This window comes from Gadus macrocephalus, chromosome 5 (assembly GCF_031168955.1).
Source record: "Gadus macrocephalus chromosome 5, ASM3116895v1".
NCBI classification, from domain to species: domain Eukaryota; kingdom Metazoa; phylum Chordata; class Actinopteri; order Gadiformes; family Gadidae; genus Gadus; species Gadus macrocephalus.
In genome coordinates, this window is record NC_082386.1 from 18,730,681 (window position 1) to 18,755,449 (window position 24,769).

The 24,769-nt window shown below is 50.9% G+C and overlaps 2 protein-coding genes across 4 annotated transcripts; both read left to right on the plus strand.

The window, feature by feature from the left end:
• The first annotated feature begins 50 nt into the window (after window positions 1–50).
• On the plus strand, window positions 51–12,581 carry slc39a8 (solute carrier family 39 member 8). The gene is made up of 8 exons (XM_060051559.1): window positions 51–655; window positions 856–1,024; window positions 2,278–2,447; window positions 4,160–4,282; window positions 7,081–7,254; window positions 9,504–9,702; window positions 10,849–11,033; window positions 12,164–12,581. The coding sequence occupies exons 1-8, from the start codon at window positions 425–427 to the stop codon at window positions 12,308–12,310; spliced, it is 1,398 nt and encodes a 465-aa protein (XP_059907542.1). The 5' UTR covers window positions 51–424; the 3' UTR covers window positions 12,311–12,581.
• Window positions 12,582–13,457: 876 nt separating this feature from the next.
• LOC132457383 (probable N-acetyltransferase CML1) lies at window positions 13,458–18,884 on the plus strand. Of its 3 annotated transcripts, none has more exons than XM_060051671.1 (2): window positions 13,458–13,580; window positions 16,308–18,884. In XM_060051671.1, exon 2 carries the CDS (start codon window positions 16,329–16,331, stop codon window positions 17,007–17,009), a length of 681 nt encoding a protein of 226 aa, XP_059907654.1. In that variant the 5' UTR covers window positions 13,458–13,580; window positions 16,308–16,328; the 3' UTR covers window positions 17,010–18,884. The 3 variants fall into 3 exon arrangements, with proteins under 3 accessions (XP_059907654.1, XP_059907653.1, XP_059907651.1); XM_060051670.1 differs by lacking the exon at window positions 16,308–18,884 and adding an exon at window positions 14,335–15,594 and having other exon boundaries at window positions 13,465–13,580; XM_060051668.1 differs by lacking the exon at window positions 16,308–18,884 and adding an exon at window positions 14,408–15,594 and having other exon boundaries at window positions 13,467–13,580.
• The last annotated feature ends 5,885 nt before the right edge of the window (window positions 18,885–24,769 follow it).

The window sequence follows — 24,769 nt, forward strand, 5'->3', positions numbered from 1 at the left end:
CACGTTGCACGCCGAGCGAGAAAAAAATCACTCACAAAGAGCCCATTGAGGTGGTGGGGGGGAGTAACTGCGACAACATGTAGCTCGCCGGCCACCTCCACACTACAGTCGTCCCTCTTAGCACATCGGTGGGACCTTTGCACCCCTGCAAACGGACTCGCCTACCGCCGTCCTACTTCATTACTATTCAGTGGGTATCAAGAGACGCCGAAGTTTGACTGGGGGAAACTCAAATGATATATATACAGGCTAACCGGTGGGTCGACGGTGCGAATCTCCAATGAGACTAAACTGACTTGAAACGACACTGACATCATGCTTTTCGATACGTAACCTTTATAAATCTTATTTATTTGTTTTTCGTGCTGGGACAGGGCGAAAAAACACTGGACTCTCCTTTGAAGTCGACTGTATCTCTGCGATCATGGATCACTTTCAATGTTTGGTGGCTTTTTTGGGGCTTTTTATGTCAACTATGTTGCGGAGTTTAAGCGCTCAGCACCTCAACGAGTCGAAGCCCTTTCTGGACCAGATCCTGCGCTTCTATGGAGAAAAGTCGAACATCACGGTGCCGGATTTTGAAAATCTAGTCATGTTGATGTCTGACAGTTCCGCCGAGGAACTAACGGAGGGAAATCCTCTGGTCAATGAAAGCGTGAGTATAAGTAGGCTACATGTTCTTTTATTAAATCGATAGGCCTATTCCTGCATAGGTTCGTTTTTTTCTTTGAGTTGCGTCTCCCACACCTGCACAGTAGGATATAACATAACATCAGTGTAGACTAAAACCCATGCATAGTAAAGCAATATTCTTCAATTCAATCGGATACCAAATGTGCTTGTCTCCCTATCCAGTGTCTCTCCTTTGGGGGTATTCTGGCCCACTACGGCCTAGGCAAGGAGATCCATCTGACGAGGGAACATCTGGAGCGGATCTGCCCCGCCGTGTTGACCCAGGTGCTGCTGCCCTCTTGCCGCTACGTGCTGCCCCCCACAGCGGTTCCCCTGCCGGTCGACTACTATGGTGAGTGCGGGCTGCGGTTGCTTCAGCCTGGGAGTTTGTGAAAACACGCACCACACGCAGAACACACACGTGGGTTTCACGTCCACGTCGAGGGAGGTCGCTGCAACATGGATCTAAAAATTAGGGAAAGAAAGTGAAGTGGTGCGCTCGATGCAACTCGGACTTATGGGTCGCATTCCCGGGTACCGAAGCCGCCATGCACGGCCACCACGACAAGGGTTTATGTTTATTCTGCACGTGTTAGCCGGGCCGTGGCCACCCCGGATCCCATTCGAAGTTTTAAATCGAGCCGTAAAAAAATAAACAACACATTGACTCGTTGACCTCTTGTGCAGACGGACTCTGTTCGACAACGTAACGCATCCAGGGGACAGCCCCACGCAGCGAGCACCTGTGGCCGGTGACCCCAGAGCGGGCCCGGCAAACACGGAGGAATGAAAAACACCGAGAATAGGGCTTTTATTGTTCCGATAAAAGCATTTTTGAACCCATTTTCCTTCGTCATAACCGATATTGTGCACATTTCAAGTAGGCCCTCCAACTATACAAAATATATTTGACATAAAGATAATGATTTATTGAATGGTCTAGATTTAGATAGATTTAAATAGGTTTTTTTTCCACATCAAAACCGGCTTTCTCAAATTTAGAAAAAAACGGGCTCTTTCAAAAGAACACTTTTTTTACAAGCACACTTTTTTTCCTGTCTCTCTTCGCTGTCTTGTCCACAAGGCCAAAAAAAACAAAAGAATATACTATAAAGAATTGATATCCATGCTAACAATTGAAACCATTTTTCGACCCATTTCCCTGGTGTGTGTGTGTGTGTGTCTACGTTTGTGTGTGTGTGTGTATGTGTGTGCGTCTGTGTGTGTGTGTGTGTGTGTGTGTGTGTGTGTGTGTGTGTGTGTGTGTGTGTGTGTGTGTGTGTGTGTGTGTGCGTGCGAGTGCGTCCGTGTGTGTGCGTGTGCGTTCGTTTCTATGTGTGTGTGCGTGCGTGTGTATATGTGTGTGTGTGTGTGTGTGTGTGTGTCTATGCGTGTGTGTCTGTCTACGCGTTTTTGTGCGATTGTCTCTATGCGTGTGTGTGCGTGCGTCTCTGTGTCTATGCATGTGCGTGCGTCTGTATGCGTGCGTCTATGCGCGTTTGTGCGTCTGTGTGTGTATGCGTGTGTGCGTCTATGTCTACGCGTTTGTGTGCGTTTGTCTCTATGTGTGTTTGTGTGCGTGTCTGTCTACGCGTGTGTGTCCAGTGTGGGGCTACGGCTTCCTGTCGGTAACCATCATCAACCTGGCGTCTCTGTTCGGTCTGCTGCTCATCCCCTTCACCAAGAAGCCCTACTTCCCCAAGGTGCTCACCTACTTCATCGGCCTGGCCATCGGCACGCTGTACTCCAACGCCGTGCTGCAGCTCATCCCCGAGGTGGGTGGCCCCGACCTCCACCCTGCCCCCTAACCCCGGGTGGGGGCCCCCTTCCCCCCCCCCTACACCCTGACCAGGCGTGTGCTGTCCACATGGGCAGGTGGGGCAGAGAACGACTTGCAAAAGCATGCGCCCCAAAGAAATAGTTCCTCAGTAAATCATTGCTCCAAGTCAAATTTTTAATAACGGGCGGGAAATCAGTAAACAGTGATAGAGGGTGAACCTGGCTCCGACGGGGGGGGCCTTCTGCTGGGCGGATAGAGGGTGAACCTGGCTCCGACGGGGGGGGGGGCCTTCTGCTGGGCGGATAGAGGGTGAACCTGGCTCCGACGGGGGGGGGGGGCTTCTGCTGGGCGGATAGAGGGTGAACCTGGCTCCGACAGGGGGGGGGGGGCCTTCTGCTGGGCGGATAGAGGGTGAACCTGGCTCCGACGGGGGGGGGGGGGCCTTCTGCTGGGCGGATAGAGGGTGAACCTGGCTCCGACGGGGGGGGGCCTTCTGCTGGGCGGATAGAGGGTGAACCTGGCTCAGACGGGGGGGGGCCTTCTGCTGGGCGGATAGAGGGTGAACGTGGTTCATTCATTCGTGGTTCATTCATTCGTTCATTAATTTAAGCGCTTTGCGTGTGAGAAAAGCGCTATATAAATTGAATCTATTATTATTATTATTATTATTATTATTATTATTATCCCTGCTCGCTTGAGTCGGGGGGGTTGATCTCCGAGGTGGGTTTGAGCGTTGCTAAACCACGGGGATTTTACCGGCATTTACTGGGAGACACAACTCCGAGAGTGGCACCGCCGCCAGAGCTGGACTCTGAGTCAGACGTTCAGATGTTCTGGGGCGGTAGGTTGAGCATGAAAGTTCAGTGTAACTCATAACTCCCCTTCCCCACGCCCAGATGACGCCACATTGCTCCCTTATGCTAGTGCACGTTTAATCACTCGTTGCATGTGTTTAATAGTCATGTGGTCACCGTCCATCATCGCTCAAACGCAAAGATGTGGTACTGCACGGAGAAGCACGTGCACGTTTTAATAGTCATGTGTGGCCACTGTCTGTCACTCAAACACAAAGCTGTGTTAGTGCACGTAGGTTCACGTGCACGTGGAGCCAGAGCCGTGTGTACGTGCACCTGTAAGACTGGGAGCATTCAAAGGATTCCTAGCTTCTGCAACGCCTCACATGCTGCTGAGTGAAGGCCGACTGGGCGGGACTACAGATAGTGCCACTCTCACTCCAACTGGGCTATCATTGGTGGGAATTTGAAGCCCCGCCCCCTCAGTGACGCAATCACAGTTTCTCATTGTGATTAGATCTGGATGTTTCCTTCTTTCAGATCTAATCACTTTCACTGTGTGAAAGTGATTAGATCCTAAGAGAAAGAAAGATGTATTTAATGTTTGAATATATTTAACCTGCCTTGTTTTTCTAAATGTCTTTTCAATATCATACCTGGCATATCATTGAAATTAGCTAAAAAGGGTAAATAAGATACATTTGTGTGTTATAATTAAGGGTGCGTATTCATATATGTGCATTATAACACTTAACTTTAAGAATAAAAGATTAAGTTACATCACGAGTAGCTCTATTTATGCGTGGTTTGTGTTCAATGTGACCTGTGACCTTTGACCCTATAACGCTAATTTTGTGTTTTAATCAAATCAACCACTGTGGTGCCTTCATGCTGTCGTGTTCGACTCCCGCAGGCTCTGGGCTTTGACCCCAAGGTGGACAACTACGTGCAGAACGCCATCGGCATCTTCGGCGGCTTCTACCTCCTCTTCTTCACGGAGAAGATCCTGAAGATGGCTCTAGGCATGGACCACGAGGTGAGCCCTGAGGGCAATGGGTTCATGTCCCGGGTTCAACCGGGACGCACTCCGTCTGTTTATTCATTTATTGGGGGGGAATCACGGCTGAGTTTGTCAGGTTGTAGCTTCTGCTGGAGTTTCGATTGGTTCCTCCTGTGGCCCCGTGTAACGGCCCCTGTGATTGGTCCACCTGCGGGGTCATGTGATGCACTTTTACGAATCTTAATGAAGCACTTAACAGCGATTGTGTGATAAAACAGTCCAATGATGCCAACAGATAAATCTTTATTATCTATCTCGTTAAGGACATTACATAAAAAAATTGTGTCCGCTCACAAATGGAAAACACACAATATCCTCTCGCTCTTATTATGTTATAAAACACGAGTTTGATTCGAATGCTCAATAAAACACAGGGGGGTTCCGGGTAAATGGTCAGGCGTCATCCGACATAAAAGTAAAGCAAAGTGCAGGTCAACGAGTTTTGGACGAAGGAAGGGTAGAGTACTGAGCAGCTGAAACGTGCTGGCTTTGAGCTCCTGTGTCTGCAGTCCGACCTGTCGGCATCCTCGAGCAAGATGACCACTAGCCCCTACCTGCTCATTAATCACATGGGTCTAGACTCACTAACCCCTACCTGCTCATTAATCACATGGGTCTAGACTCACTAACCCCTACCTGCTCATTAATCACATGGGTCTAGACTCACTAACCCCTACCTGCTCATTAATCACATGGGTCTAGACTCACTAACCCCTACCTGCTCATTAATCACATGGGTCTATACTCACTAACCCCTACCTGCTCATTAATCACATGGGTCTAGACTCACTAACCCCTACCTGCTCATTAATCACATGGGTCTAGACTCACTAACCCCTACCTGCTCATTAATCACATGGGTCTATACTCACTAACCCCTACCTGCTCATTAATCACATGGGTCTAGACTCACTAACCCCTACCTGCTCATTAATCACATGGGTCTAGACTCACTAACCCCTACCTGCTCATTAATCACATGGGTCTATACTCACTAACCCCTACCTGCTCATTAATCACATGGGTCTATACTCACTAACCCCTACCTGCCCCTGAATCATATCGATCTGTATTGACTGTCTAACCCCTACCTACTCCTTAATGACATGGATCCACTATCTAACCCCTACCTACTCCTTAATGACATGCATCCACTATCTAACCCCTACCTACTCCTAATGACATGCATCCACTATCTATCCACTACCTGGTCCTTGATGGCATGGATCCACTATCTATCCCCTACCTGGTCCTTGATGGCATGGATCCACTATCGAACCCCTACCTGGTCCTTGATGTCATGGATCCATTATCTAACCCCTACCTGCCGCTGAATGTCATGGATCTCGGCTATGAGGGAATCTGCTGATTTCAGCATTAGTATCTATGGACCATGTCCGGAAACCTCCTGACTCCAGCACCGATAGGCTCCTGTTCTGCGCCCGTATCTCGGGCGTCAGGTCGTACGCAGCAGGAGGGCGATGAGATAAGACGTGGCCTGATACGGAGGGCTAATGAACATTAAGGGTAATAATCGTCATTAAGGGGTAATAAACCCGGGCTTGACCGAGGCAGGGGAACGGGCCTGTTTCTGGAGCTGAAGACACAGCAGAGTACTGGGGTTTAGATCAGACGCTGGAGGACAGAGAACCTGTCTATTGTCATCCACCACTTTGCGCGATCCCTGCAGGGCAGATCCCTGCAGGGCAGAGTGGCTCAGGAGGTGGAGGGGGGCTGCTGGTCTGATCCCCGGCTCCTCCTCGTTCACAGAGTCGTCATGGTGGAGTTAGACCAGGGTTTGTGGTTATAAGGTGACCCTGAGCACGACGCCTCCACCTCAATGCTCCCGACGAGCTGGCTGTCGCCCTGCGTGGCTGACACCGCCGTCGTTGTGTGGATGGGTGGATGAATGTGTGTGTATGATAGTGTGCGTATGTGTGTGTGTATGAACTTGTAAGAATGTGTGTGTGAATGTGTGAACTTGTGAGTCTGTTCAAAACTGCCTATTCCACCTGATGCCAATTACTATGTCTCCTACTATTGTTGTTATGATTATTTATTTTTTGATATTAGTGTACCTTGTACGGTGTACTTGAGTGCAGAGAAAGGCGCCTTCAAATAAAATGTATTATTATTATTATTATTAAAGGTTGGGTATGGAATTCTCTTTTTTTGGCCATTTTTGCAAAATTACTTGAAATTCTTATCATCATAACCCACTTACAGCCACTGAGTTAGAATTACTGACATGAAAATTAAACAAGTCAATCATCTGTGGAACGGGCAGGGCTCGAAAAACTCCAGCCAATGATTTCCAGAACCACCGAGTGGCATTGGACAGTAAGTACGCCAATCAAACGGTCGTACTGCACTCCCCCTCCCCCCGCGCGTGACCCCTTTGTGCACGTACTTAAAGCTCGTGACCCAGAGCAAGCTCCTGTTTGTTGTTATCCTGCGGTAGCTACTAGAGCTAGCTAACTAGCTAATCCACATTTGGACCTAGCACTAGAAGACAACCCTAAACTCCAACCTAGCTAGCCTTGCTCGCTCTCGCACACCTGTGTTCGCGCTCGTGCATGATTGCGCGTCCATGTTCTTGGAATGGCTGGAGTCACAGTCAGCGTTGAAGGAGAGGGGGTAGGACCATTTGAGTTGTGTGTTTTCAAAATCTGCTGGCGTTTTCCCAAATCCCATACCCAACCTTTAAGTATATGTGTATGAGGGTGATCATGTGACCCTCGTGATCATGTGACCATCTTGATCCCCCCCTGCAGCACAGCCACTTCGCGGCGGGCTCCCTGGCGGGGGACCTCTCCCTGGGGGGGCCGCTGCCCAACGGGGAGCTGGAGGAGAAGAGGGACTGCGTGATCCAGACCAGCATCAGCACGGTGGCCCTGGAGAAGACGGCGCAGCTCCCCGACGGCCACCTGGACACGCCCTCACACCAGGTACGCCTGCCTTTACATGTAGGGCCTTTAGCGGACGCTTTGGTCGAAAGCGACTTGCCATAATAACAATCGTGTGTCCGAAGAAAGGGAAACAATATGGCGCTTGTCGGTACAAGATAGACCGACCGATCTCAACTGTTGGCGGGGTAGCCGGGGCCTTTGCCTTCCCCTCGAAAACACCGGCACCTACTGGGGACTTGGGTTCATCCCCAAGGGAATGAACCGGTGACTCAGGTCGAAAAGACCTTGATTGTTATCAGCCTCTCCCACGCCGCCGCCTTGATCTCTTCTTTTGTGAGAGACCTCGACACCACCACACCAAAATGCTCTGCAATTTCCGACAAATCTGCCTTCCTGCAGAGGTCAAAAACAATAATGGAAGGTTCCTTGATGAACTCTTCTCGCTCAAAGGGAGCCATTACACTCTAGCTAGCAGCCTACCTATTCTGTTTACAGACAACGATATTGTCCCACACGCAAATAGCTTTTCAAATCCCGGACGAGCCCCCAAAATAATATGTTCAAAATACAACTCCCAACTGTCTAGGGGTAGCGGGGGAGGTAACGGATGTTAAAGTTAACCGTTTGTGGAACATGAGGGCGGGATAAACACGATGCAGAGGAGAACAACTAAGATTGCTGCCACCGTCTGTTGATTACGTTATCGAAACGGTATCAGGCAAACATGGCTGTGATTGGTTGTGGGCCTATCCAATTGCATCCAGATGCATTTCGGTCTGCGCCCGTTGGCAACCGTGAGATAATTTATATCGATATGTTTAAAAGTCTGAATGTGAGCTTATCTAAAGCGTTGAACTTTGAGTGTTCCAACCAGTCCCCTTATCTGCCCGCCGGTCAGTGGACGACGGCGATGCCACCGCGGCAGTGAAATTCAGTAGTGTATGGATTAATCAGGAAGTTGTGTAGATTAGAGTGCTTATTGCCCTCGTGGGTGAACGCTATCACCCCATTAGCGAGGCGCAGACGACCTTGAACACAGTGGGTGCTGGCGAGCGAGCTCTGACCCTCGCTCCTGATCGCAGCGGACCGATCTAATCACACAGGGGTCAGAGGTCGGCCGTTTGCATTTCAAAGCACAACACAGCACCCGCTGAGGGGGGGGGGGCCGAGGTGGGGTGCCTTTGGGTGCCAGGTGAAGCATTAATCGACCCCCATCGACCGCACAAATGACGACGTTAATGGTTAACGTCGCCCCGGTCACGAGCTGCGGGGGGGCATCGCGGGATCAATGTTCTCCACAGACATGACACGTCGGAGCGTCCGCGGGGCCCCAGCAGATGAAACCAGAGCCCGCCCCCCCCCCCCACTCACACACACACACACACACACACACAAATGCTGGGATTGTCCTGGACGGGCCCGGCAACAAAGACCCCCTGTGTTGTGGGGCTGGGAGGGAGGGGGGGAGGCAGCGTTCCTCCATCGCACCTCCTTAGCGTCGCTAGCTCCTGGTGGCTGTGTCCTCTGCGGTCCAGCGGACGCTTAGGAGGGAGTGGGAGTGAGAGACTTACCGTGCACACACACTTATATTAACGTAAAAATATTCCTATATAATATATAAATATACTGAAGCATTCTAATGGGAACTAACGTGAATCCCTGGCCAATCCCGGGATGATGTCGCTATTTATTTTGATCATGAGTAAATGTGTAATTAGATTTGCATGTGTTTATTCAGCACACGCTTCTGTTCAGATAGAGCGACTTCAGTGGGAGCGTAGGTCAGAGCACAACGTCACCGGGACGGATCGATAGGGCGGGCTTTCTGTCGCGCATGTTTTGTGGCGTGTGGTTTTATTCTGAGCCACTAGATGGCGACATGTCCCAACTAATACAATCTCTGGCTACCGCTGCAGCGTTTGTTTTTAGGTTTAAAATGATGGTGACTTTAGGCTGCGTTAAACCTACAGGCTGATGGCTGAATTGTGGACCCGTCTCAAATCGCTGATTTTAGGGTTCGGTATAACGTGAAGATGGTGTGTCGCACAAACCAAAACAAAATTCTCTCTCTCTCTCTCTCTCTCTCTCTCTCTCTCTCTCTCTCTCTCTCTCTCTCTCTCTCTCTCTCTCTCTCTCTCTCTCTCTCTCTCTCTCTCTCTCTCTCTCTCTCTCTCTCTCTCTCTCTCTCTCTCTCTCTCTCTCTCTCTCTCTCTCTCTCTCTCTCTCTCTCTCTCTCTCTCTCTCTCTCTCTCTCTCTCTCTCTTCCCCCCCTCCCCTCCCCTCAACAGGAAACGCGGGTGGCGTGCCATTGGCTGCGGGGTCAGCGGATCTCCAACATCAAGACGGTGGCGTGGATGATCACGCTGAGCGACGCGCTGCACAACTTCATCGACGGCCTGGCCATCGGCGCCTCCTTCACCGTGTCCACGCTGACCGGCTTCAGCACCTCCATCGCCATCGTCTGTGAGGAGTTCCCCCACGAGCTCGGTGAGGAGGGGATCCGCTTTACCTGACTAACTATACCGCTAATTAACTAATCCACCAACAGGGGGTGGTAGTGGGTACCCAACGGGGGATGTCACCCGATGAGTTAGTTATGGTTCCAGGTCGACACGACGCAAGGCTTTTTACGGAGCCATTACATCCTTGCGGACCCTCCTTGCGTCCACTGTAGGGCCTGACGTGCGCCTCCAAGAAATGCTAACCTTGCGTTGAGGCGACGCAGCAGCAAGGGCTGTGATTGGTCCGCTCACTAAAGCCCGATGCAGAACCAAAACAGGTCCTTGTGTTGCGTTGACGTGGAAGCATAACTGAGCCTTTAGAGACCGGTCCATCAGGGCATTCAGCGGCCTGTTATTAGAGCAGACCTCTGTTTTGAGTAACAGAAGGTTGCTATGGACGAACAGTTTGTTTTAGCAAAAGCAATGCAATAATTATCAATAATATCGCTTTTTGTTGTTTGTTTGTTTGATGATTTCTTTATTGAGTAGCTGTGGGATAATGTAGATAATGTAGGGTTTACTTGGCCGGTCATTCTCGCCAAGTAAACCCCTTCAGGGTGATCAAGAACCCTCTGCCTTCCGCCTATTAGGGATCAGTACTGACTAGGTATCAGTACTGATCCCTAACATATAATGTGAGGCAGGATGATGTAAAAGGTTCTGGGTTCGATCCCCTATATCCTCTGGCTAACCTGCAGTGATCCTGGAGCAACAGGCCCTCACCCCAACCTGCTCCTTAAGGGCACTCCTCTGCTCAACAGTAAAACCCAAACTACAAACTAAAACCACTCACACCACCGGCTGGCTAGCCATGCGTCGCATGTCAGACCAGGGCCGCCGCTCCCCATACGCAGAGTATGCAGAACACGTAGGCCCCCAAGTACCTGGCGGCGGGGGGGCCCCCAAAATTAAGGTTGCTAAAAAAATGTCATGACAATAATTACATTATTACAAAAAATATATAAATTAGTTAACGCTCTAACCCTAACCCTATCACGCACTTCGGGCAAATTCGATTTATGACTAATTATGCTTAGGCCCTCCAAAAGCTTAGCACCGACCCTGCGTTAGACACAAAGTGTGTCTCCGCCTTAACGGTTCCCCCCCCCCTCTCTCTCTCTCTCCTCCTCAGGGGACTTTGTGATCCTGCTGAACTCGGGGATGTCGGTCCCTCAGGCCATCTTCTTCAACCTGCTGTCCGCCATGTCCTGCTACGTGGGGCTGGTCTTCGGCATCCTGGTGGGCAGCAGCTTCGCCCCCAACGCCATCTTCGCCATCGCCGGCGGCATGTTCCTGTACATCGCCCTGGCTGACATGGTGAGTCTTACACATGTTTTTCTACCTCACTTCATGCAAGATCCTTCCTCACTTCCTGTGTGTTCCTTCTTCTCTTCCTGTGGCTTCCTGCCTCTCTTCCTGTTGGCTTCTGCTTCACTTCCTGTTGGCTTCTGATTCACTTCCTGTGGGTTCCTTCTTCACTTCCTGTGGGTTCCTTATTCACTTCCTTTTGGTATCTGATTCACTTCCTTTGGTTTCCTGCCTCACTTCATGTTGGTTTCTGCTTCACTTCCTGTTGGTTTCTTCTTCACTTCCTGTGTGTTTCTGCCTCTCTTCCTGCGACTCCCTTCTTCACTTCCTGTGTGTTCCTGTCTTTTTTCCTGTGTTTTTCTGCCTCACTTCCTGTGGTTTCCTTCTTCACTTCCTGTGTGTTCCTGCCTCACCTCCTGTGTTTTTCTGCCTCACTTCCTGTGGGTTCCTTCTTCACTTCCTGTGTGTTTACCTCACATGCTGTGGCTTATTTAATGATGTTTTTAGATACAAACATTAATTCATCAGCAAGTAGGGGTTTGGCATCAAAGGTGTCTACCAAAGCTAGATGGCACACATTGGGGTTCAAACCCAGAACCTTTTAACTAGCAGTGAAGTACCCTAACCGTTATAGTAGACCAGTAGCCATATAGTAGCCATATCGAGAGCCGTAGCGTAGCCACAATTTATTGCGCACCTATATAGGACACTGTTTCTGACCAATAGATAACGTTTTTACAATTATACATTTATTGTAAATGTGCGTGGGGCAAAGAATAAGCACAAGTAGCCCTAGGCCTGGCCTGTAACATCACAACAGACAGAAAGTTTGAAGTTTGGGTGTATTTTACACAACAGTAGGAGTAGGCTACACACAACGCATGAATGACCCAACATTTCTCGCGATCGACTGCACCTCAGCCCGCGATTGACTGGTCGTGCCCCACCCCTGTACTAGACCGTCCTGCATCCTACGCAGAAAAATAAAGTCCAACGACTTACGCCTCAAGTTCCAGACAGAGGTCACTTGTGCGTATTTATTTACACGGAACAACAGTTCCCCTTGTCTCGTTGCCTCTGAGAGAACAGATCACCCATGATGATAAACCTTTGTCCCCCGTTGGTTTTGTTTTGTTCAGTTCCCGGAGATGAACAGCATCATGGTGGCCCAAGAAAAGACCTCGACAAAGATGGTCTTCTTCTTCATCCAGAACCTAGGGCTGCTCAGTGGATTCACAATAATACTGCTCATTACTATGTTCGCTGGAGAAATCAACCTGGGCTAGGCCAACCCGGCAACCCAAACTGGAACATTTGAACAGAAGGATTGTAATAAGTTTCCTTTCTGTGCACAGTGAAACTGGGCAGGAGGGGGAATGTAAAGATCTTGTTTTGTACAAACAGAACGCAATGTTAAAATAAGAGATTTTACTTCTAACATTTTACTATCTTTGTAGCTGAAATCTTCCTCCACAAAAAAGGGAATGTATTTGTAATCATGTTGTGTCCGGAATCAGGACATTTTGCTTGAGCAAACAATAAATTATTTTTACAGTCTCTTGCGTGGCATGGAGGTGTTTATTGATGCTTCTTGGCTAATCAATGGGGGTATTATTTTGTTATGGTTGATTTGAATGGGAGAGATGCAGACAGTGAACATAGGCACACTGAGAAGGGCTCTCCGATGCAAGTATCCTAGTGCTTATAGCGGATGCTAATCTACAACAGCCGTCCCCAGTGTGTGGGATGACCACACAGTGTGCTTGTTGTGTCAACAACTGATGTGTCACTCGGTCGACAGGAAACAGTCACAGCTTCTGCTCTGAATGACCGGACGGTCTCCCCAGCCTTTGTTATTTCCTTTTTAGAATTGTATCATTCTGAATCAAATATGAATATGATCACCAATAATTGTATCAGGTTTTTACAATGTCCGTTGATCTTTGAAATTTAATGTTTTGATTAATTTACTGTATTTTATTTGATTCTCTTGATTTTGAATGAAGACATGTCACAACAGAAACATGATGTATGTATCAGCTATAATCTTGATTGAGGAAGAAATAATAATAAATAATATCATGTCTTGGCTCAGCAATACATGCAACAATTAATTAATATTAGTTTTAATATAAAAAAAAAATATATATATATGTAGAGAGAGAGGAAGACTTTGTCATTATATATTCTTGTCCCTCTATGGAACTTACATACATTTGGAGTACAGTGCACAAACTGCTTAAATTAAGTCCAATAAATTTGTATCTACGATTTCAATCACTGTCCTTCGTGTGTAAATGTATTTGAATGGTCACTTTAAATTGGCATTTTTAGCTTCCATAATACAGGAAATCTACTGGGTTAATATTTGAGGCGTACCTGTACTACAAATTCCAAAAGGCATTGCGTTCTTTTTCGACCAATCACACCGTCCCTCTCCTGGATAGCCAACCAGCGACCAGTAGGTTCAGCAGTGGAGAACAAGTGCGGAACTCTCCTCCGGATGTAAGTTAGATTTTGCTGTGCCAAGGAAAGCTGGTTTATCTGGATTTAGTCGTAAGTACCTTTATTAATTCTCTCTTTTTGTCTTATTTTCAAGCGACTTAAAGAGAGACTCTTACATATGACTTTACATTTGATCTTTGCTGGCCGTCTTGAACAAAATGAATGTTTTGATTGACACGTTAAACGCAGTTTTTAACGGAGGCGTAGATTTACATGTGCACTCCCTCCTTATATTTTTCCTAACTTCTGCTCATCTGGATTGTTTCGGTTTATTTTCCTAACGGCGAGTTCTTTCACCGGGGATGTCGTGAGCAGACCAGACTGAGGGTCACCCACCAGGGTCGTGCTCTCCCAGAAGGAGATCCGATTTACCGGACTAATTATACCGATAATTAACTCATCCACCAACAATTAAATAGCCCCTTTATCTAATTATAGGGCATCATGGAAAATGATGTATTTTTATAGAACTGCGTGTTTTTGTATCGATTCAGGATGTAAATACGGTCTCTTCTATGTAGAGCTAGAAGCACGTCAGCTGTGTTGTGAGATTTTTTCCAACTTTTCTATTTCAATTAGATGTAGTTATAGAAACATACAGTTTTGAACGTTAGAAATGTAATGCAGGACTACTTTGTTTTATGATTTTTTTAAACTTCGGATTATAGATTACTTTACTAGACTTCTTAATACTTTTACTTTTTTATTTATTGTTGAGTGTCGTCCTGCAACCTCAGCCCCGCGCAGCCCCCACAACTGTTGTGTAAACAGCTTTGGGCACTCGTGTGTGTGTGTACATGTATAGTTTGTACTACATACGTGTACACATTAGGTGACCACCTTTGTGTCAACACCGAGTCCTACTGTTGTATCGCCAGCGGAGCGACCGCCACAACATGGACGCCGTTCGGATCCGAAAGTACGACCCCGAGGAAGACGAGGAGGCGGTGCGGGAGATCTTCACCATGGGCATGAGCGAGCAGGTGCCCTCGGCGTTCATGCACATCCTCAAGCAGCCGCCCACGCAGATGGTGCTGATGTGCGTGTTCTGCGCCCTGCTCGCCAGCTCCAAGTCCTTCCTGCTGCCCATCCTCACCCTCACCCTCCTGCTGGCCGGCGTCCGCCAGCTGGCCTGTCACATCACCAAGAAGTACATCGACTCCCGCCTCGAGTCGGACCTGGGCCGCATCGCCGACGCCTACCTGGCCAGCAAGGACACCTGCTTCTGGGTGGCGGAGAGCGACGGCTCCGTGGTCGGCATGGTGGCGTGCGTGCCGGCGCAGGAGGCCAACGGCGGCGGCGGCGGCGGCGGCGGCATGCCGGGCTGCGCCCAGCTGAAGCGCATGTCGGTGCGGCGCTCGCACCGCCACATGGGCGTCGGCAAGGCGCTGTGCCGGACGGTGGTGGCGTTCGCCCGCGAGCGCGGCTTCCCCTCCGTGGTGCTGCGCACGTCGGTGTTGATGACGGACGCCCAGCTGCTCTACCGCCACGCGGGCTTCGCCGAGACGCGGCAGATCCCCGTGCCCACCTTCCTCGCCAAGGTGCTCAACTTCTGCCTGATCGAGTACCGGCTGGACGTCACGCAACAGGACGACCACAGAGACTAGGCGCCGTCGACCAAAGACCTCCGGATTGGTGGTGTGTTTTTACGCGCTTGTGTGCAAAGCACGCACGCACACCGCGCTCATAGACGCGCACACAAGCTGGACAGATGGGACGAGCTGGAGAGAGAACACGTTGTTGGACGCTCAGTGTTGATACCCTCAGGCTGCGCTGGCTGGCTGGTCGGTTGTTTATTATTTGTCATTATTGCACATTAATTAACATTCATGAACACGTGGACCAAACCTGGTCGTGGACGAGCAAGGAGCGAGACCAACCCCGTTTAAGATGTCCTGTTTAAGACCATTTATTATTCATTAGAAGTGACAGATTCGGGAACGTTTTCTATAATTACTACCAATTATATTTATTTCTGTAAATTGTTTGAATCCCTCTTGACTGTTTTCTCAAGTCATTCTGCTTGTGGTGACTGACCAAATCTAAATAAAGCTCTGTAACTCCATTTCATTCCTCTTCTTTGGCTTCATAAACTCTGAGCCCAGAGAGCTTCTTTGAGGGCTGCTGGGGATGTGTTGGACTGCTGGTGTTCAAACCCTCTTTTGCTAGGCCCCTGGTGTTCAGAGTAGCTCAAACCCTCTCTTGCTAGGCCCCTGGTGTTCAGAGTAGCTCAAACCCTCTCTTGCTAGGCCCCTGGTGTTCAGAGTAGCTCAAACCCTCTCTTGCTAGGCCCCTGGTGTTCAGAGTAGCTCAAACCCTCTCTTGCTAGGCCCCTGGTGTTCCTCAACCGTAACACGCTCAACGTTGTTAAACTCAAAGCCTTCACTATCTATTTTCATCCTACTGTGATGCTGCATGACTATGCTCCTTTTAATGTGTGTGTGTGTTCCTTTGGGAGAGCTATAACACACAGGTCTGGTTTATAAGATGAAAAGGCTTGAGTTATGTTGGCGTGTTCCAATTTATTCTGATGACCTTCATCCTCATGTGAAACAATAAACAGAGCGCACTTGAACGGTTGGCGGAGAATGAACCTGTGTCTTTTCAAACTGAACCCCGGTCAAACTAAAATGAGTGTCATGTTGAGACATGAGATGAAGGGCGCCTTTGGTACATCCGTCCGTCTGTCCGTCCGTCCGTTCTCTGCTGCCCCGGGTCTGGCTCCAGTCCCCTACAGCCTGTCTGGTCCTGCTGATGATGCGTGTTCCTCTCCCCCAGCCGAGCCAGCGAGGGGACACCATGGACCGGCTCCGGATCCGGGAGTACCGCAGCGAGGACTACCAGGAGGTGCGCCGGCTGTACGCCGCCGGCTTCAGCGAGAAGACCCACAGCCTGTTCGTCCACGTGCTGACCCGCACCTGGGTCCAGCTGGCCCTGCTGGCCCCCCTCCTGGGGGTACTGGTCCTCTCCGGGTCCGCCCTGGCGTCCCTGGCCGCCGCCGCCCTCCTGCTGTCCGGGACCCGGCTCGCCGTGGGCCAGCTCCTGGACCGGGGCGTCCGGCTGGGGCTCCGGGAGGACCTACAGGACATCGGCGCCAGCTACATGACCCCGGGCCGCGTGGCCTGCTTCTGGGTGGCAGAGGACGGCCCGGGCGGCCCCCTGGTGGGCACCGTGGGGGTCCTGCCCTGCGTCACACAGCCCGGGGCCTGGGAGCTGAAGAGGATCTCGGTGCGCCGGGACCAGCGGGGGCGGGGCGTGGCCCGGGCGCTTTGCGGCGAGGCGGTGGCGTTCGCGGCGCGCAGCGGCGTGCGCCGCGTGGTGCTCTACACCTCCATGCTGCAGGACGACGCCCAGCGGCTGTACCTGCGGCTGGGCTTCAGGAAGGTAGAGGAGTTCCTCTGGCCCTCGCTGGCGGCGCGGCTGGTCGGCTTCACCGTGTTTAAGTACGGCTACGACGTGCCTCCGCTGCAGGACGCTTGAAACGGTGGGGACGCGTTGTGTCTGCCTGCCGCCGGGTCAAGACGATCGTCACCACGTGTTGCCAAATTCCTCACAAAGTGCTACAAAAATCATCACAAAGTGTTACAAAATTCCTCACAAAGTGTTACAAAAATCATCACAAAGTTTAACAAAAATCATCACAAAGTATTGCAACAATCATGATTATCTTTTGTGTGCGTTTTAATTGTGCCGCTGACTGCAGTCACACATTATTACACTTACTTGTTGTGTTGTTGAATTATCCAACATATTGCCGTCCCAGCTCTGGTTCTGGACACTGTTATCCGCCCCCAGGGCTTGAAATCATATTCCTAGCTGGTCGTCCCATTAAAGCAGTCAGGCACTTCAATGGGCAACACGCGCACACACGCACACGCACACAGGACGCTTCCATTCCGAACAGGATGGATGTCGACCCACATAGCTGATCTGTCAGAGGACGAGGACGAGGCTGAGCGGATAAGAGTTTAACAGCAGGTAAGACATGATGGGGCTCCACAACCGCACCACGCGTCGGCGTGCTCAGGGAAAAGTAGACGTTAATTGCGGTCTGGTTTGGGAATGGCAGCCCTTAATGAAGCCACGGAAGGGGGTTGTGTCAGAATGTGTGTGTGTATGTGTGTGTGTGATAGCTACAGCTAACTAGCAGCGGATCAGGGAGTGCCCTTCTGACAGACCGCGGCAGGAGAAGCGCAAAATGTGCGCTTTATTAAATGCTCAAAATTGCGTAGCCATCATGTCAACGCAAGGGAGTGCTTGTGGTTTGCATGGCCATGAAACGGGTGCATGTTAAGGGATATGTCTGAATGCATTTAGTTTTTATCATTCGCGGGTCTCCATTACGCGTCCAATTGTGCCGTTATCAGCAGTTATGGTATTCGCCCTCCTTCTGGTTATTCTATATGGCTAAATGCATCGCACATGCGGGAATCAGCCGTACAAATCATGTCGTTAATTGAACTCTTTCAACTTCTTGACTAATTTTGTCATTTGACTGAATGACTGACTGACTGTACCAGCATGTTACCGGAGCCCGGTCAAGCAAGTGTTTTTCTGAGTGAACCTTTGGTTTCTTTACACCAGGGGGCGCTGATCTGCCTATTATTATTTTTAATGAAGATTTCCTGAAAGAATCGCATGCTTTAACGCATACACCTTGGTGGCTTTTGGATGACCTGTCTTAAGTTCCATGGTCCGGTGGTAGACCTGCCAATCATTCAGCAGGCCGGGCCGGTCTCAGACCCTCTCCTGTTTTCGCATTTGTGTCTGTATTTTTTTTACATAATGATTTCATTACGAGTTTTTTTATTACTGATATTTTATTTTATTTTTTTATTACTACTATAAAAAAACAAAACACAAACCGATTGAACGATGAAACATTTCATTACGGACCAACGCAACGACATTGGAATTTTAGCGTTGTTATGCATATTTATTTGTAAGTAAACTATTCTTAATGTTAGGCTAGACGCTAGATCTGAAAGTCATGCTTTAAGAAGCCCTCCGCGCGCAACCGTTTCTATTTTCGGCCTACAGCTATAACAGCTAAACGCATCAGACACCTAATCCATAATTTATACTTACATTACGTAAGCAATGTCTCGTCCCAAGAAGCACACACAAACACACACGGGCGACGCGATGGTGAGTAGGCTTCTTACTGCTGTTTTGGGTCCTGTTGGCCGAAGAGTGTGGTTGTTGTGTGGTTTGGTATCCTAGACTTGCTGTGGTTGTTTTATGCAAAGTGCGTTTCAGCAGCGGCGCCTAATTCTCTGGCGAGAGCCCCCTCCCTCCCTCTCTCTCTCTCTCTCTCTCTCTCTGCTCATTGAAATAAAGGGGTGCTAGACAGTCTCCATTGTGCTGAGTTTAGTATTACAGCAGTTGCGGATCTGACAATTTAGCCGACTGGAACATAGAGTTCAAACTCTGACTTTTTCCTGATGGGAAGGACAGATTGTAGGATGTTGTTATTAGCTTGCCTGTATAGATTCGACCTTTTATTTAATCTTGAAACAAAAATTAACACCACATTTTACTTTAACTAACAGTTACAAGATGCTTTGATCCAAACGGACGTGAATTCAGATCCATATAATTGAGGAGCAGGTAGGGGTTAGACAGTACAGAGACAGGTCATTGAGGAGCAGGTAGGGGTTAGACAGTACAGAGACAGGTCATTAAGGAGCAGGTAGGGGTGAGACAGTACAGAGACAGGTCATTAACAATTTTCTTTCTTTCTATATATATATATATTTTTTTTTTAATTGTGTTCCTCTCAAATCACCTTTGTGTACCTCTGTATGGTGTCCTTGAGTGCCGAGAAAGGCGGCTCTAAATAAAATTATCATTATTATTATTATTAAGGATGAGCTAGGGGTTGGACAGGACAGAGACAGGTCATTATGGAGCAGGTAGGGGTTAGACAGTACAGAGACGGGTCATTAAGGAGCAGGTAGGGGTTAGACAGTACAGAGACAGGTCATTAAGGAGCAGGTAGGGGTTAGACAGTACAGAGACCGGTCATTAAGGAGCAGGTAGGGGTTAGACAGTACATGGACAGGTCATTAAGGAGCAGGTAGGGGTTAGACAGTACAGAGACAGGTCATTAAGGAGCAGGTAGGGGTTAGACAGTACAGAGACAGGTCATTAAGGAGCAGGTGGGGGTTAGACAGTACAGAGACAGGTCATTAAGGAGCAGGTAGGGGTTAGACAGTACAGAGACGGGTCATTAAGGAGCAGGTAGGGGTTGGACAGTACAGAGACGGGTCATTAAGGAGCAGGTAGGGGTTAGACAGTACAGAGACGGGTCATTAAGGAGCAGGTAGGGGTTAGACAGTACAGAGACAGGTCATTAAGGAGCAGGTAGGGGTTAGACAGTACAGAGACAGGTCATTAAGGAGCAGGTGGGGGTTAGACAGTACAGAGACAGGTCATTAAGGAGCAGGTAGGGGTTAGACAGTACAGAGACAGGTCATTAAGGAGCAGGTAGGGGTTGGACAGTACAGAGACAGGTCATTAAGGAGCAGGTAGGGTTAGACAGTACAGAGACGGGTCATTAAGGAGCAGGTAGGGGTTAGACAGTACAGAGACAGGTCGTTAAGGAGCAGGTAGGGGTCAGGGGGTATCTTGCTCTAGAGGGCCTCCAGGTGGACTGGTCTTTGGGGGTGGGACCCGTTCAGGGTGCGCCCCCGAGACCTGGAGGGGCCGGCTGGCCCGGGGTGTCCTGGTGGAGCCAGGACAGGCCAGAGCCAGGGAGGCCAGAGCAGGCCCCCCCCCCCAGGGGGTAGTAAACAGTAACGACCGTCCCCCACTCTCTCTCTGTCTGTTATCGGCCTCCACGCCGCTCAAAAGCTTTTAAATGGCCGCCCTGTGGCATCTGCCTCCTCTGCAGAATCACAGAGGGGCTCAATGAAGGGGGGGGGGGGCTGATAAAAGAACACTAATCCTGACGCACGCACACACGCGCACACATATACACTCGCTCCCTCTCGCTCTTACACACTCTCCCCTCCGTACGTACACACACAAACACACACACGCACACACACACACACACACACACACACGCACACCCAGACCGGTCCCGTTGCCATCGACGCTGCGCTCAGCGCTGTGAGAGGACTGTCTATCCCGGAGGCGGTCTGGCCTGGTGTTTCACCGCCCCCACTGTGTACTCCCCATCCCCGTGTCGTCGTTAAGGAGAGGCTCTCAGCCGAGGGCCCCCGCCTGAGGTCATCGAGGAGCAGGTCATCAGAGCGTCTGGCCCCCGCGGAGGGTCGAGGTCGGAGCACGAACCCAGCCCAGCAGTGGCTATGGCGTTAACCTCCCGCTGGGAGGTTAACGCCATAGCCACTGCCGGGCTGTGTGACGGGTGCACGGGGTCACTCGGAGGGCCGTGAGGAGGTGTAAAGGAGGAAGAGGAAGAGTCGGGACTGGCGGACTGTGGTTCCTCCAGGCCTCTCTCTCTGCGTGCGTGTGTGTGTGTGTGTAGGCGTCCCAGACTGGGACCGGCCCGCGGAGGAACGTATTGATCTGATCGTGATTGCGTTCCTGCAGCGGTTTCGATTTGGCCGACCGGTCTGTGAAAGCTCCCCCCCCCCCCCCCCCCCCCCCCCCCCCCCCTGAGGCCCCGTCCTCGTTGCTACGGTTAGCGAGGGGTGGAGCCCAAACGGCAGCCTTGTGTCGTCATCAGCGCTCCGTCTGGTCACGAGGCCGTGTGCATGAGAACGCAGAAACAAAAACACGTTGGTGAGCGGGCGGGCTCTAGGACCCAGCGCTGGATCGCGGGCCCGGTGGCTCCCCTCCCCTCCCCTCCCCTCCGCCTCCCCTCCCCTCCCCTCCGCTCTGCCCTGCAGAAGGGATGAGGACAGTAGCGCAGTGCTACCGCTCGGCTCACACACACGCACGCACACACACACACACACACACCGGCCCTCAACCCTCGGTCGCGTCCCTCTTCCTCCTCCTCCTCCTCCTCCTCCTCCTCCTCCTCCTCCTCCTCCACTTCCTCTTCCCCTCCTTCCCTCCCGCGGTTAGCCGTCCGCCCCGGTCCGTTCCTCCCCCTCGCTGGGAGACCAGGAGGGAGGACCACCTCTGGACGGCACCACCACCTGGGGACCCTGTAGACCACCACCTGGGACTCTGTAGACCACCACCACCACCACCCCCTTGGACCCTTTGGACCACCTGGGACTCTGTGGACCACCCGGGACCCTGTAGACCACCACCACCACCCCCTTGGACCCTTTGGACCACCCTGTAGACCACCACCACCCGGGACCCTGTAGACAAAGGGGGGACCTGACCCGGAGTTTCCAAGGCTTTCTTGGGGGGGGGGGGGGGACGCGAACTGACAGGAGATGGAGTGACAGTGGGTTGAGTCGTTAGGCGGAAACCTTCCGGAAGCATCCTCAACCCCTCCACCACCTCCGACTCCAGCACCGCCTCCAACCCCAGCACCGCCTCTCGCCCCCTTTCCCTAAAAAACACGCTCGTCCTCGTGTGCGCACATCCCGCCGCCCAGACCTCCACAGCCCCCCCCCGGTCCCCGGCGCGCTCTGTCCCCAGCGAGGGTGCCTGTCTGGCAGCCACTGAGCAGGCGACATGTCCCACAGCCGGAGGAACGCGCACAACCGGGTGAGTCTCGGCCAGCCCCCCCTCGCCCCACACACACACGCGTACACATGGTCTGTGTGTGTGTGTGTGTGTGTGTGTGTGTGTGTGTGTGTGTGTGTGTGTGTGTGTGTGTGTGTGTGTGTGTGTGTGTGTGTGTGTGTGTGTGTGTGTGTGTGTGTGTGTGGTGCGGTCACTCCCAGACGGATCAATGAACAGGTTAGATGGTGTTTAGTGAGGGCTGTGGTTGTTGTGGATGGGGGCTGCTGTCGGCTGTCTGTCTGACGTCTGGTCAGACAGCCGTCTGTCCTCTCTGTGTGACAGACAGTGGTCTGGGGTCTGATCCGAGCAGCAGTTTGTCCTCTCTGTTGGACACACAGCCGTCTGTCCTCTCTTTGTGAGAGACAGTAGTCTGGGGTCTGATCTGAGCACCAGTTTGTCCTCTCTGTAATCAGAGCAGACGTCACTCATCAGTTATGTGGTGTGCTCCTCTGGGTCATCCTGTCGGCTGCGGGCTCTTTGTTCAGCTGATACAGGCGATCTGGCATTGTGAGTTTGTGGACGTAGTTGGGTTTAGGGGTGTGTGCGTGTGTGTGCGTGTTTGTGTGTGTGTTGATTCCGTAGACTAACTCTTAATTCTGTTTCATACATTTGAACGCGTATCTAGAGGCTCTGTGGAGCAGAACGTAAACCTGGTACACAATACCCGTCTAGCAGAGCAGCCAGGAGAGGAATGACATCACAGACGAATGACATCACTGGGTCCGTGTGTGATGTCAGAGGAGTGACATCACGGGGTCCGTGTGTGATGTCAGAGGAGTGTCATCACTGGGTCCGTGTATGATGTCAGAGGAGTGACATCACAGGGTCTGTGAGTGATGTCAGAGGAGTGACATCACAGGGTCTGTGAGTGATGTCAGAGGAGTGACATCACAGGGTCAGTGAGTGATGTCAGAGGAGTGACATCACAGGGTCAGTGTGTGATGTCAGAGGAGTGACATCACTGGGTCAGTGTGTGATGTCAGAGGAAGGACATTGCAGGTTTCATGTCACCTGGAAGAATCCCACCGCTGACGTCGTCTGAAGAGCCTTCAAGAGCACATCGTCACAGCACTTCCTGTCCTGCTGGGTCTCCATTTCCTGTCCTGCTTGGCCTCCACTTCCTGTTCTGCTGGGTCTCCCCTTCCTGTCCGGCTGCGTCTCCACTTCCTGTCCTGTGTGGTTCTTGCGTGGTTCCGTCACTGGGCTCCTCTCCCAGTGTTTTGGCTCGTATACTGGAGTAGAATGGCACTCAATAATTTACCACATCCCCCTACAGTAGTACAGTACACACACACACACACACACACACACATCCTGCACACACACACACACACAGGGCTAATCAGCTCGGATGTGGGCATTAAACATTCAAATCAAGACTTGACCCGTGGGATCCAGTCATATCTAAGACCTGTATCTGGGCTCGTGTGTTGAAATCCCAGGTTCAAACCTGTTCGTTGTTCTGAAAGACGTGAATTGTATTTGTCGGGTGACTATAAACTGCAGGGACTCTCAGGGATGTATTGAATAGTAAACTCTGCAGCTCTACTCTCTCTCAGCCCTGACATCCTGAATGGAGTGATTCATTGCACTGCGTTCAAAACACATTAAGCCTCTGCTTTGTGAACGTTGTCGTGCGCTGAGACTTTGTATCACCAGAGTCGCTTCACAACCGGTGGGTCCTCCTACTGGTTAACATGGAGGGAACACGTCATTACTTCTGCTGGCTGGCTGGCTGGCTGGCTGGCTGTGTCTTTGTATTTTCTTGATGAGATAGTTATTTCAACTTCACTCCCCTTCCTCTTTAATTTCGTAAAACATTGTGCACGGCCGTAAGCTGAAATCGCTGGTGCTCAACCGCCTAGTGTTGTAAACAAAGTGAACCGGCTAGTGTTCTAACCGGCTAGTGTTCTAACCAGCTAGTGTTCTAACCGGCTAGTGTTCTAACCGGCTAGTGTTCTAACCAGCTAGTGTTCTAACCGGCTAGTGTTCTAACCGGCTAGTGTTCTAACCGGCTAGTGTTCAAACAGGCTAGGGTTCAAACAGGCTAGGGTTCTAACCAACTAGTGTTCTAACGGACTGGTTTTCTGACGTCTGCATTCGTCTTGTAGCGACCACAGGTTGGATTCTTGACCACGGTCCTGTGCCACACGTCATCCCCGACCACAAACCAACCTTCCCTGTCCCTCATCACTCTCCTGTCCATTAAGTCACAGAATAATAACATGCGTACAAAAGATAATAACATCTAAAGTGCAACTGAAATCCAAATTCTCTCCGGACGTATTTCCCCCAGAGGCCCGGAGGAGACGAACCAGTCAGTGCGCAGACCCCCACTGGGCGTGCACTGCAGTGGGCTGTGCAGTGGGCTGCATGGAGCCTTCGTTGCGCAGGCTCCATGCAGGGCTCCAGCAGCAGGCTAAAGCCCTAAGCACCCACACAGCCACTGGGCTTAGCCTGTGGAGGCTGGCCTCTTAGCGTGGGTCCAAATGCCAGGGGGGATTTACGTTGGGCCGTGCTGACGGCGGGAGGAAGGAGCCACCCTCGCCATGCTGTCCCCTTAACCTCCACGGGGCGTCTCC